The following is a 15,060-nucleotide window of genomic DNA, read 5'->3' on the forward strand; positions in this document are numbered from 1 at the left end:
TGATCCCATGATCATTTAGAGTATGAATTTATGGGTCATTTACTGTATGCATGGGCAGGGAAACCAGGTTGATCTTTTTCACTGCAGAGCAGCAGGTAAAGATTATTTATTGCAAAGAGTGAATGAAAAGTGTTTGGCAAAAACAAGCCTTTTGCACAAAGAGGCACAAGCAAATATGTTGAGTCCGATCCAGGCATACAGTATCCATGGCCACATCACCGAATATTGCTTAGACTTAGCGAGGGTTAGCACAATGAAATTAGCATGGTAATAAATGGGATTTACCTCAGCGCTGACTCTACCAGTGTTAGTACATTGGAGCATGTCTTTTTTCCCCAAAAATATGTATTACTGTTTTCAAGCATTGTGTCTAAAATCTGGCCCATGTTGCACATGCTTTGCTTAAAATGCATTGGTTATTTGTCTTAAAAGCAGCATCATCAGAGGGTCATTCATTTTCTAGGGGGTGGGCAGGGGATTGTCTATCATGTCAGTTCAAAAGCTTGTTTTATTATTACTGTTTGCTGAGCTTTATAAACTGCTTTGCAATATGTAGTCGTCCTCGCTGGCAGAGGAGCATAGAAGCACTAACAGGCACCTGTGTTTTATATCAAGCAAAGAGAGGAAGGTACAGGATGAAGAGCTGGGCTGAATCCTACATCAGTTCTATTTGTGTTAGCGCTACTTAAAGCACCTTTTTACGACAGTTGTTTGAATAAATTAGATAACATACTCCAGGTGTTTTGTGGAAAGCAGCCACAAATTGCTAAGTATATCCGCGAGATAGATCATTTGATTTTGATTTAGTTGACCCGTGTTATCGAGGGCTACCGTGAATTTGGTGTTAGGATTCAGCCCAGCTGTAACTACATTGCATTATTTCCTGTCAAAAGCACTTAAATAAAAGTGTTTTTGTTTTGACTTCAAATAAAAAACAGTCAAAGTTTACATATTTTATGTACTCTGGCTGTGGCGACAGATAATTATTGATAAATCATGGCTACCAAGCAATTTAAACAGAGCACAACTGTGCAAAATGATACACAACTGCTTTTTTTTTGTGAATAATAAAGAAAATCTACCAGAGACACTTGGTTTACTGTGTATCAACAAGCAGTCTTTCACTTAGCTTATACTCACTGCATAATACCTGTAAACACACAACCATTAGCAGCAAGATAAGCAGCATTTTAAATGGTCTTTCTTTAAATGCATTACTGTACCTTTTTGGGGGCTCCATGATGTATTTAAAGTAACATCTAATGGTCAAAGTACAAACACAAAGCCACAGAAAACAATGTTGAAGGACAGGTTAACCTTCAGTTGTTGCTTGATGTGGATGTATCAGATGTGTGGGAATCATTAGAATGACCAAATATCCACCAATAGATCAACAAATCTCATCTAAATTGCATATGTTTATAATATACAGAGCCTGCTGAAACATTACAGATCAGTGTGCTTTCATGTACTGTCTATAATGAACTGTCCCACAGTGCAACCAGAGACAACTTGGGAACAATGTTTTCCATAGAGACTTTTTGGACTTGATGTTCATCAGGCCCCATTTCATAAAGGAACAAGTGCGCACTAGCTTTACTTGTCAAATGTTTAACTGTTTAATCAGACCCGGTTATTTAACCTTGCATGGTTGCTGGATTCTTGCGATGTCACCAGATCAAGCGAGAATCGCAGAATCACAGGATCACCTCTCACACGAAAATCCATCTTGTTAGGCTTCAAGTAATGCGTCTGTGTCACGGATGTATAAAGAGAACTGGCAAGCCAGAGCAAAGACCAATCAGCGTCCTGTGAGAAGCTACTAGCAGCTACAGGCGTGGCTTAGGTGTGTGTGTGGTGACACAGAGAGGTGACTGTTCATTCTAAACATGATGGCGGCTCCTAAAGAGGTTAGCTTAGATGCTGCAATTACATCAGTTATATCAGAACTGGAGAGTATTGCTTCATGGAAAGAAGAGCGAAGAACGACACTGAAGGCTTTTTCGATGGAAAAGATGTTTTGGCTCTTCTCTCGAGTCCGACAGGCCGAGTTTGATTGACAGATTGTTCATCTAATCACCTGCCAAGTATTTTTTGAAAGTGACTGCCCTTTTCCAACAGCTTCTCAGATGGTTTTGTGTAATAAACCATCTGGCGGGTTAGGTTACCAGTTATTGTCCATACCCAAAAACAAAGATAACACCTTTAATGTGTTTTTTCTGGTAATGTGTTGACCCATGGAGGTAGATATATGGTAGACCAGGTGGGAGGTGGGATGTTAATATAAGATTAAGACATTAATCCTAAATAAATCAAGTGTCTCTGGTAGGAACAATTATCCTTTAGATGTAAATTATTAAATTATGAGCACATTTTAAATAATTATGTGTGCACGGATTTGCACTCTTTAGTTGTATATCATCTGCACAGTTACTGTTCCGTGCACATGCCGTAACATTATGTGGACATGTATATATTCCCCTTTGAAGGCCACAGCCAGGCAGTTTTAAGGATCCCAACTTGAACATAATGAATTTGCTTGTGTGCAAACACAATGTGCATATACAAATATATGCAAGGAAGGTACATAAATATGAGTACTGATATAGTTTTATGTACATGCACTTTCCTCATTTCTTTTTTGGTGTTGGTTTTGAATCAGCTTTGGATCCTGAGAGGCCATTTTCTGTGTTGTCGATCCCTGATGAAGATACAAGGCACTCTTTTCTGCAGTGGCGTGAGAGGAAAAAATGAAGAAGACAAAGTTAGAACTGTGCAGTACATGCACGGCAGCTTAAATAAACATCTCTAGCTCACTCCATTTAAAATTCAGCATGTACAGTATCTGAGCTATGCAAACATGCTGCCAACAATGTGCTCTGATGAAACAGTATGAAATGGTTGCATTGCCGGTAAATATCCAGGTGGTTGTGAAAACTCACTTTTTCTCCTCCATCTTGGCAAGAACAAAGAGAGTGAAGTTCTTGAGCAGCATGAAGCCCATCAATGCTGCGATGCCTCCGCCCACAGCTGAGGCTATTATGATGGTCAGTGTGTTGTCCACCACCCTCACTGCAGACATTAACAAAACACTAGAGGAATGATGATGGGAAAAGAAAACCTACATAGAAACAGTTTAAGGAGAGGTTCCAGAAAATTTACATTTTCCACAACTTTTGTGCTGTTACAAAGCCTTCTAATTTGAGAAAAGTTGTTGCCTCTACGAGAGATTAAAGCTGTAGTGTGGTCTCAGCTGCAGCCATCTCCTACGCCTGACACACCAAAACATAGATTTAAAATATACACAGAATGACGGGGAGGTCATCTTTTGTGACCTTTGGTCCTTGTATGCTTTCCTAGAACCATTTTATATAATATTTGGTGAATTGTCTTTACACCCTACAGCTATCTACTTTAAACACATTGTGATGTTGTTCCAATTTTGAGGAGAGACTAATTTGTTGGTTTATTTTTATAGGTTTATTTTTCTAAATAATTTCTTATCAAAACAGCACCGAAGACCGTTTAAAGTGACAAACAGCATGACTATAACTATATTATACTTAAAAACTAGAGAATGCTTATAGTTTAGTTGGAAAGAAGGATTATCAACTCTCCTGGATTGTGTGTATTTGTGTGTGTGGAGGAGCAAACCTGACATATTATAACATAATTAACTGAAAAAATGCACAAAGAGAATGAGCTGAATCTGTCATAAATTAATCCCACATTCTGTATTCTCTCTTTTACTGTCACCTCAGGATTTATTTCCCTTCTGTGGATTATTATTATTTTTTTTTTTAATTTTTCCTCAGCAGTACTGTCCTTGTAATATTTGGCCCGGTTTATCTTATCATCAACATACAAATTAATGCATGTTCTATTTTATTTTCACTTCAGTATGCATGTTATGGGGCCATAAAGCAAGCCCCAATGAGTTGTCCCACATTTGTGATTGGCCAATATACAGTTTGTCAGTTAAACTAGGAATATCTATTGGGATGTGCTGTCAGATTGGACAGTTATCCACATAATTGGGCTAATTTCTGTTGCTGAAAGGGGCAGATTTATTTTTCTTTTGCACAGGTAGATGAATGATGGGCTAGTTTAAGATCATTTGGGCAGGTTTTTAAAAACTATGTCTACTGCATTGTGTCTATCAGTGGTTCCCAACCTTTTTCCTTAGAATACCTTTTTCCATCATTGAGTTAACTGACAACCCTCGACTAAGTGACATATGTTATGGATATTTCATATTATATTTAATGCATAATAATAACAGTACAACTGATAAACTGTACAATTAAGCCAAATAGTGAACACAATAACTGCAGGAGGTTTGTGTAAAATGAGCGATTTGGATGAATTTTGAGCAGATTATTTCATGTGAATATTGCATCAGAGATGAGTTTTCCTGTTATTTTTAGGGACTTATAATACCATTCTCTGTATTGTGTATTTTTTAAACAATCATTTGTACTTAATAGGTTTCTTCTATAGACTTCTTTTTTGACAAATTTTGTTTAATTTTCTTCTCCCTGACGCTTGGCCATTGTTCATTGTTCTCTCTAGCTATATGCTAAGCTATATTCAAAGAGGGAATGCTCTGTGAATATAGCTTGTTTTCAGGTCTTCACTGTGTCCTTATCCTGTTTATATCTTAAATAATAATCCAAACTTTTCTTACTTATCTCATTCTGAGATACAGCCCAACTGTATAATTTCAAAAAAGCCGTCTTACACCCCTTAAAATCAAGAAGGCCTCGCGACCCCCCCCTGAAGCTTTGAAGCTTTGGCGCCCCCTAGTGTTTGTTGGGATCCCCAGGTTGGGAACCAGTGGTCTGTATAACTAAACAACTAATAAGAACACCATTTCTACTGGAGACCCCATGACCCCTCCCTCACATTTATCAGTACACATTACCAGCATAGATCTTGACCACTCACACTCGTCCACCACGATGAGGTGGAAGATGGCACTGTGGTTCCTGCCCTTCTCTTTGGGGTTGCGTCCAAAACACGTCCACTGGCCTCCGTCCTCGAAGGTGATGTTCCACAGCCTGATGGAGACGTTGTTTTTGATGTTCCCCCCTATAAACTCCACCCGTTCTCGATATATACTCACATGTGGCACCACCCCCTCATCCGCTATCGTTGAATCACACACCTGACAGGACAAAGAGCTGTCAGGCATCCAAAACTACCAAACAAGTTACCTGATCATGAATCTTTCTCTCAAACAAGAGGGGTCTCACCTTCTGCATGGTGCCGTTGTCATTGAATTGCCAGTTGAAGTAGAGGTCCTCGATGCCGATACAGCTGGCGTAGGTGCACGGCAACATGACGGTGCTGCCATTCACTGCCTGCAGGAAGGGAATCTTCCCCACAAACATCTCGAGGGCCTGAACAGACCACACGCCTGAGGAGGAGGGGGAATAGAAAACACAAAAAGATAATACACAGGGTATGAATCAACTTTACAGTGCAAGCAATAATTCAACATTTTGTGAGATATGCTTATTTCCTTTCTTGCTGAGAGTTAGATGAGAAAATCGATACCCCTCTCATATCTGTTTGTTAAATATACATCTACAGTCAGCAGCACATTAGCTCAGCTTAGCATAAAGACTGGAAACAGCTCGTCTGGTTCAGTCCGAAGGTAATAAAGTTCACGTAAGAGCATCTCTAAAGCTCACTAATTAACACATTCTATCTCATTTGAATAATATGAACAAAAAAAAGAAAAACAAAGTGTAAAAACAACAAGTTTCAGTTTATCGCACTTTATCGGACTATTTCTCGGCTGGGAGCAGTGACTTCCTTAAGTCTTGTCGTCATTGTAAGAAAACAGCAAATACTTTGGGAAGTTACTGGGTCAAGAAATAGTCTTGATTTTGTTACCTTCGGACAGAACTAGTCTAGCTGTTTCCCCTAGCAATTCCTGATTCTTACAAACAGTCCCTTTAATTAAACCTGTGTTTACCCTGCAATGACATGTCAAATGGCTGCCCTGAAAAGTGCCTATACTGTAACCATAACCTTTCATTTTTGTGCTGGTAGAAGAATGATTGAGTACTATATTCTACATAAGCCATTCACAATGCCCTCCACAATATCTGTCCTGCACTTAAAACAAACTAAAAGCTTCAGACTTTGCACTTTGTTGCTGAGCTCCTTGGACTCGTTTTGTGGTCACATCACAAAACAAGTCCGCTTGTCTGCTCATCCAGTTACATGTGAACAATGACAGTAGGTTCATGGACAGTGATAGTAAATCTGGCTAATACACACCAAAACACTGGACTACAAGAGTTAAAATGTCTCTTATGCATGATTAATCTCATGAAATCACCTGATTATTCATGTCTTTTAGACCATTTTGATTTTATTTTAAATAAACCTACTCACCAATACTGTGTAAGTACAACATAATGGGCATACATCATAGATTATTTATCCCATCGACCATTCAAGTTACTGTAAATGTTCATGATTTTAAGAACACATTATAACATTACATACATGTCTATTATTGGCACTTGAAACTTTCATTAACATGACACCACAAAGTCCTTGCTGTGACATTACTGTAAATAAAAGAGGATGCAATCTGCTGTGCCCCTTGTAAGAACTGTAACTGTACACCGGGGACCACAGTCAGACAGCATCAGGAAGTCCCAGTGATTACATCCTCCAAACAAAGCAGATGGGGCTGGGAAACTGCTGTGTCTTTTCCTTTTCCCCTACTAGTTATAGACCAGAGCTGGTATTCCACCTTCCCATTTATGTGTCAAGGTCACAGGTAGCAAATCTGTTTTCTCCCTCTTTTACACTATTAAAGCTCTGTGTGCTTAATGCTTCCATCTAGTGTGTGAGGTGTAAACTACATGCCCACAAGGTGCTGTGCAGAACAAGTACACATATGCAGAGGTCATAGAGAGAAAACACAACACCTGGATAAGATGAATGGTTTCGGCAGCAGCTGTATTTTCTTCACTGTTTCTAACAATCCCACAGTTCTGCCCTCTGTTTCGTGCACACTGTGTTACGCTTCACTCATAACGCGGTCAAGGTCAACGTCTGACACCACTGCAGCAAATAGGAATAACATTGCTAAGAGAAGTAGATACGGCTTCCCGAGGCGAAGCTTTGGCACACTGTTTGTGGGAATGTCATCGATTCATCTCACCCTTCACTATCTGGCAAAACTCACTCTGTCCAATCTTTTTCCTCGGCTGGTCCAATGCAGCACAGTGAGCTTGCAAAAACAGTAATAGAATCAGTGACGAGAGAGCAACAGCATCACCCCTCCCGTCTCTTTCCTCCTGCACGTCACTTTTTTTTATCAACCTTTTCCAATATTTTTTGTAATATTCCATTTTCATTCTTTCCATGTTGTGTCTCTCTCTCTGTGTCCTTTTTCCTTAGCAGTATCCTGTTTCTACCACTGAAGCTGCTGACAAGACATCAAGAACAAAACAAGTGAATGATTAAATATCTGTTCTTCTTTCAAGAACCTTGATCTCCTTGTATTTTGTCTCTGACAACATTCAAATGTTACTCCCCCTTAAATCAGAAGCCTTCTGACCATTGTCTCTTTTTTGAATTTCTTATTGAGGTTTTTTTAATTAAAGTTTTCTTTTTCAAGGTAAAGTTTTGGTGCTTGAGATAGAAGTAGAACAGTGATGCTCCAGTTTCTAGCCTATATATGTCAACTTTAGAACAATACTTTTTTTATGCATACATACAGTATGCTCTCCACATCATTTAGAAAAATATGTAGTATATCCAAATAACAAAAAAAACTATAGACCGACCAAAACTGGATTTTAGAAACCCGATACTAAACTAGATATTTGGGAGCTTAAAAAAAATCAGATAACGATACATCAGCTGATAATTGTAGTAGACAGACAATGTTGAAGCGAATCCCTTTTTCCTGATTGTGATCAAGACACATACTGAACAGGTCGTTTTACAGTTGAAAAATCTTGTCAGTGCTCTCTGGTGGATAAACTATGTAAAACTGCTTCTAAATGACCTACTTTAGCATTTCTGCACTACATTTACACCAATACAGATATATCTGCAATAAGCTAATATTGGCTGATATATCAGTCTAGCTATACAATAAACCACCACCAGCTATTATGGAATCCAATGGTTGACCATTTAGGTTTATCAGGGACAAGAATTGATCTAATTCATTAGAGATCAAATGTGTAAAAGGAAACATATTCTGGTTTTGAATGGTTAGAATGCCGAAAAATAACATTAGATGTCTCATGTTGTCTCATTCAACATGAATAGCCTACGTTGGAAAACCAAAGATCACCACAGCACTGTCTCTTCTGCTTAACAAGTGTAATGTACAATGAGGTACCTTCTTGACCACCTCATAGTGTATTATACAATGAAGAATGTTTATCCACATTCCACAATATAATAATGGTGCTTAGATGCAACTGCTACTTGTCCACCTGCATCTGCTAATTAAGTCTACCTTGCAGATGTTTGTTATAGGTGGCCAAATGTTGGTTGTTCATTCTAAATAAAGACAACACCTGTGAGCAATAAAAAAGCCATTCTTGTTCTGAAAGTTACATTATAATGGCAAACCAATTCCACTGACAAATCAATTTATGTGTGTAAATGGGAGATAGATATTTTAAATTTCTTGAGGATTATCAATGTGATCAATTTTACTAGACCAGGAATGTCATACGGTAATTTTAGAGCCTACAGCTCCTATACACAATGTCACAGACCATGGTCTCGTGGAGGTCTATCTTTTTAATGTGTGCTGCACCATGGCTGTACTGATGCTCCACACCCAGAAGTAGGCTGAGAACATTCCAAGAACTATTTACTGTAAGTAACGAATGTCGGAACAATATTAGAAAAGGGTATTAGATACATACATATTCTTTACTCAAAATAGTTCATTGTCAGATAATAGCTAATGCAGGCTGAATGCAGCTTGAATGCAGATGGCAACATGTATGCAAGTGTACACAGGATATATGTGTCCACTATGACGGAAATTGGATTCTAATGGGATGCTTGTTTTTTTCAAAGATGTTAAGGAAGCTAATCTACGCTACTCTATATCCAGTCTCAGATATGCGTTTGAATTTACTTGAGACAGCAATGTCACATCTGAATGCCTACTGTGCTGTTACTGTGCCGTCACTGCAAAAGTACTCTTGATTCAGGGGTTCATCACTCAAATAGAAATAAAACTGATGTTTTACTGGACACTGCTCCGAATGACTCTGCTGCACTATTACTGCAGATACACCTCCACTGTAGCACTCTAGACCTCTCGTCTAGAGTGCCTATAGTCTGACACAGCTTTTCCATCCCAGGGGGCACTATTCTGCTGACATTTCTTTTTGTGGACATACAATCCCAATCCAAACCAATATGGATAACTATCGTCCACAGACTTTATTCTAGAACAAGCCCATTTTAATATAACCTTCATAGTCCTTGTCCTTTCTGTGTTTTCAGGCTTCAGAACCAGCAGCACATTTTGCTTATGAGATGAAACACGCAACCTCCAGAAAAAAAACCCGACTACTCATCACGAGCAAACTAGTCCTGTCAAAGCAAAAACCTTCTGCAAAACCTAGCGTACTGATAAATGCCCTAAACACAATTGCAGCCAACACCTACGTAGGTCGGAAGCTGATGAAGGTCAATGTCAAATTTGAAAAAGCCACAGCATCGTCATTGCTCTGCATACAACCACACTGATATTGCCACAAGCTTTTGGTATTAAATAACGAGTGAAGAAAAAAAAGTTTTCAAAAAAGAGAGATGAGGAGGCACCGTGCACATCAGCTGTGGCATAATGATCATGGAGAATATAAAGAGAGGTGACGTAAAGTGAGGGCCAGACATTACCAAGCAGCATAGAGAAGATCAGGCCGGTGGCTATGCGTGGAGGGCCCGGCCTCGGGAGTTCAACCCCAACCCACTGGACCTCCATGGCAGCCAGATCTGCTCCAAAACAAATACTGCTGCAGGATCCAGCAGGGCCCTAGATAGCTCGTAGAATATCCTTTAGCACAACTTGGCCTCTCTGGAATGAATCTGGAAGCGGCTGTTTGGATGTCTGGACTCCAGACGACGCTGGTCCCAGTCGTGCACCTACAGTAGTCCCCGAGGTAGGGAGCCTGCCCGCCAGCCCCCACAGCACGCCTGTGGAAGTGACTGTAGGTTAGACAGAGGGCAAAGGAGGAGGAGGAGGAAGAGGAGGGGGAAGAGATACAGAGAGAGAAGGGAAGAAGGAAAAAGTTAATCAACTAAAATAATATGATAGGACATTAAGTCACTGTAAAAGCACAGATAGTACAGAGAAAGGGACATTCTTCAGATACAGATATACAATGCATGAGTCTACATACACATACTGCATCTCTTTCCCTAAATGTAAAAAACATAAAGACATGCACAGTTCAGGTTTTGTCATGCTTACCTGCTCCGGCAGCCGGTGTTCACTCAGAGGCCGGCAGGCTGCCTGCACAGCTGAGTCAGTGTGGACAGGACAGCAGCAAACACTGCGCACAGTCAGGGTTCACTCAAGGAGAATCCGCCAGCCAGCACTTTCACTGCAGAGCCAGCCACATTGCAGCACCGGCCAGGATGATACACAATTAGAGGGGAGAGGGGGAGACAAACGGAAAGACAGACAGAAACGGAGAGAGAGACAGACGGGACAGGAGGAAAAGCTGCTGCTCTCATTCCCCCTCAGCAGAGCACCAATGACGCCGACTCTTCTCCCTGCCCGTCCCTCCGGCTACCTCACAACTTTTCCCTGTCCTCTCCGTTGGCTGCATGCCACCTCTCTCTCCCCTCATCTCTCTGTCTCCCCTCCCTCACCTGCTCCCACATCCCTCTTGTTCTCTTTCTCTCCTCCATCACCCCCATTCACTCCTCCTCCCCTCCCTGCCTCCTCCCCCTCCTCCCCATCTCCTGACTCGGGGCGTGTATGCAGACTCAGGCACTTTTTGTCAGAGTGTTTGCGAAGATCAGAGAAAAGTTCTGCAGTGCAGGTTTGAGGAGGAGGTTGTGTAATGCAGCCCCGGGGCCGGGCCAGACAGTCCCACAACAGAACTCTCCATTCATGAATAGACATGTTCTTTCACTGATAACGTCACTTTTCAGGTATCAAAACTCAGCATCACAGAATCACAAGTGGGAGGGGAAACAGTACAATAGTTACCCTCTATTCTACTTACACAATTTAAAATTGCAGATTTTTTAACTGACTTTCATATCTTTTATTTTCTATATCCTATCCCAGATAGTAATATTTTTCTACGACTCTCCTCTCCTCTTTTGTTGAAAGGCAGGGACTTAAATTCCCCTGGCTCAGGATAATCAGCCATCGGTGATGTGTGCATACACGTCCCATTCAATGCCTAGAAGGTCAAGCTATCTTGTATATCATGAGGCATTCATTACTCTCTTGTGATCAGTGCGACGCAGCTGCAAATGCATTATGATATGAGGCGGCGTGTGCAGTCATGTTTCACAACGGGACACCTCCTTTCCCATAAACGCACAAACACATCAGTCACCAATGGCTGACCAACAGCATGCAGCTGCACTATCCACTGCAGGACATGGCGGTGGATGTGCTTAGCTCAGGGTTTCCAGATTTGATTATTCAATTTTAGACCTGGCTAACGTTGCATTCATACACTTAAGACTATATATGTCTATCTGCCAAACTCCATCCATTACTGGAAATAGAAGGAGACTGCATGGAAATTATATGGCTTATTGTTATGAGTTCATTAGAAAAAAAGGGTCTGGTAAGAGGTTAATCAGAGCTTCATATTGAAAAAAAAGGGAGAATTGGGAGTGTTAACTGGATGCATCTGAGACCATGTGACAGAGCGTGTCATCTGAGTCAAGGTACAGTTACACAGGCAGAGGACAAGAGGACAGCTACTGTACACATCCATTTTGGACTTAACCTCCTGGTTGTTTTTCTCTGCTTACAAAACTCATTCTTTTACAGGAGAAGAAAAGGTAAAGTTTGCAACTTTGAAGGGCTGTAACTGAAATTTACAAGGTTATGCAGCCGTATACTGTACTTTACTTACTTTGCAAACACTTAACACTGTGATCTATTATTCATGGAGCAGGTTATTATGCACATTTGCAGATGCTATGCATCTTTTTTCTTATAGCTCGTGCAAATTGTACGATACTATCATGTGTCTTGTGTCAATTTTGTGAAATGTGTCTAATTCAGATATCAGCTGTTATACTCTTGCATTTAATATTATAGGCAAGATTCAGTAGAGCTGAATAGTGAGGGGAAAAAGATGGCCCTGACACAACTGAACTTTACAAACACTGCAGCGATATCCAAATTGAAATCAAATATGTGTCACAGTATGATGAGTTAACAAATTTAATCCACCCTGTGTTTAATTAAGCAGTATGAGATTGTTTCCAATTAGAATGTGCAGGGCCTGAAAAAAAACTGGCCAGAGGACTACAACATGCACCAACAGTGACCACTAATATGGTTCATAATGAGCATATACAAGCAGATGAAGTGTGGTGCGAGGTGACAGTAGGCGGTGTGTGTGTGTGTGTGGGGGAGGGAGGAAGGGGGGGTTGTTTGACGGATGTGGAGCTCTGAAAGTGAGAGATCATGTGGCTGGTCTGCAGGCTCACTGCTCTCCTCTCCAGGCCCCTCCACTGGCGTATCAATGCAGCAGCAGTGGGAACTCTTCCAGAACTGCAAAGAGAAAAAAAAAAACAGCATTTTGCTGCAGAAAGGCATGATGCTGCTGCAGACCTGTGCAAGGCAACTGTGACTACACATAGAGAGTACCCATGGACAGTCACACACACACACTTAACCACATGGTATGTACTACACAGATATAAATTATTATGTGTCCCATATTACTATTATTCATAGATGCCATGTAGGTGCACCCTCAGCTTTTAAAAGCACGTAGGCGCCATTTGCTCTTACTGCAGCAAAATGTGTACTGCTCCAAAGGAAAGAGACAAGGACACACGTCTCTGTAGATTAGTGAGTTAAAGCAATACAAGTACTCACATAATGAAAACATAAACTCAGTGTTTGAAGAAGTATTCAGATATTTTACTGAGGTAAAAGGACCATTAAGTCTCAACACTGTAAAAAATTAAAAGTAGTCTTGTGGTCTCTGTGATTTTACAGCATTTTACAGCAACTACTGTACAGTTAGATCAGTTAGTCCTTTAGTTCAGTGGTAGCCAACCTCGGGGGCAAAGGGTTACAAGATAAATCTGGAGGGTCATTAGCCCCATATGTGACCTGGGCACTCCATACACCCCTCTCAATACAAGTCTTATGGGGAAAATACAAAGGTTTCATTTCCACCTGTCATCCTGCAGCATCCAGTATATTAACCAGGTATGTTCGTGATCATAGACGTGTTTTCAGTCTGCGCCCAACTTCTCAGAAACAGAACCACAAACCCACTGTTCTCAACCTTGGCTGTATGAGATGCATGCTACATCCGCAACATCACTTTAACAAACCGAAACTTCACTCACAGCCTTGTTTTTCGCTACAAGCAGCTGTTTTCAGCGAACAAGCTCTAACCCACCGTGTAGCCTACAGTTGGGGACCGTTCTCTAAATACATCCATGTTGGGGATGAGCTGGTGAACATGGAGTATTTAGCTAGCAGCTAGCTAAACAGCCTTAGCAGCATACTTCAGGTAAAAGAGAGTAAATATTAGACTTACAGGTGGCCAGAACCACCACTCCAAATTCATGATAATGTTGTTGTTCCGTATAACTGCTGGATGTGTAAATAAGCAACTGTTTGCTAACATCTTCAACATATCAACTTAAAAGGTGATGATATATCAGTGTTAACTTATTTCTGCTGCCCCCTGGCCAAAAAAAAACAAGTTATTGCAGGTTTAAATTAAATATTTTAGAGGGGAAATGACTCTGTGGTGGAACCATAGACATATATGTATGTTTATGGGTGGAAGTGCTAAGTTTTGACAAAGAGTATAGAAGCAAAGAGACAAACTCCGTTGTTTTTTTGACAACAGCCGCGGCCGCCATTTTGGACTGAAAACGCTTAATACAGCTATAATATTTTATTATTCAACACAGGCCAATTCAGTAGAATATGACAATAGAACAGAAATAATTTTGTTATACTTTTGTACGGCACTTTTTAGGCGGACGTTTTACTGGCGAACGGTAGTCGCTTTCAGTCCAAAATGGTGGAAGCGTAGCTTTGTTTCTGGGTGCTGAGGTTGGAACAGAACAAACAATTGACTTTCGCTTCTTGGCAATATAAGTTCTTTGGTACTGATAAACATCTGAAATGTAACAAGGGGCCCCAACTAGGCTACACATTGCAATTCTGTGAGGGGTCACAAGCCAAAAACATTGGATACCACCGGTTTAATGTGTAACAATTCTATTCTTTTAGTTTATCAAGCTTATAAAATACTTACTCATAATATGTATTATGTTTTATTATTATTTTTTAAAAAGGTAAAATCTTAAACTAGTAGGCTAACTACTGATGTCAGATAAATGGATTGGATTAAGAAGTATAAAGTATCATAAATACTAAAGTTTGATACAAGTACCTCAAAATTGTACTTAAGTAGCCTACGATAGCCTCCTTGAGCAATACTGTTATGTTGCACCACTACAGGAATGACAAAATGAGACTGAATACTAGATAACAAAAGGTATTTCTTTTTGTGAGAGATAAGTGGCTAATTCCCTCCAGTGCATTTCACTGTGTACACACACACACACACACACACACAACTAAACCCAGGCCCATTTGTTATTCAGTAGTTGTTACATACAGAACACTAAAGAAAAAAGTGGGGACTGCCGCTGGCAAAGCTTTTTAAATGACTGTAACCCAAAGTGCTTTATTTTTTGCCCATTATCAACTGTTCCTTTCTCTTGCTGATCATTTCCTTAAAAAACAAGTTAAATGTCTGTAAGTGGGTTTAAAATGATCTCTGTATCTGTTAACTTAATTCAACAGGG

The 15,060-nt window shown here is 40.3% G+C and overlaps 1 protein-coding gene across 4 annotated transcripts; it reads right to left on the reverse strand.

Annotated features, from left to right (window-relative positions):
- Window positions 1-416: 416 nt before the first annotated feature.
- Window positions 417-14,068, reverse strand: scn4bb (sodium channel, voltage-gated, type IV, beta b). 4 transcript variants are annotated; one of them, XM_037748577.1, is made up of 8 exons: window positions 13,773-14,068; window positions 10,484-12,766; window positions 9,910-10,218; window positions 7,214-7,456; window positions 5,256-5,419; window positions 4,948-5,167; window positions 2,939-3,072; window positions 417-2,727 (listed from the first exon to the last, which is right to left on the reverse strand). In XM_037748577.1, the coding sequence occupies exons 4-7, from the start codon at window positions 7,392-7,394 to the stop codon at window positions 2,939-2,941; spliced, it is 699 nt and encodes a 232-aa protein (XP_037604505.1). In that variant the 5' UTR covers window positions 7,395-7,456; window positions 9,910-10,218; window positions 10,484-12,766; window positions 13,773-14,068; the 3' UTR covers window positions 417-2,727. The 4 variants fall into 4 exon arrangements, with proteins under 4 accessions (XP_037604505.1, XP_037604503.1, XP_037604504.1 ...); XM_037748575.1 differs by having other exon boundaries at window positions 2,943-3,072; window positions 13,773-13,913; XM_037748576.1 differs by lacking the exon at window positions 13,773-14,068 and adding an exon at window positions 13,579-13,713 and having other exon boundaries at window positions 2,943-3,072.
- Window positions 14,069-15,060: the final 992 nt, after the last annotated feature.

This window comes from Sebastes umbrosus, chromosome 17, assembly GCF_015220745.1.
Source record: "Sebastes umbrosus isolate fSebUmb1 chromosome 17, fSebUmb1.pri, whole genome shotgun sequence".
Lineage (NCBI taxonomy): Eukaryota > Metazoa > Chordata > Actinopteri > Perciformes > Sebastidae > Sebastes > Sebastes umbrosus.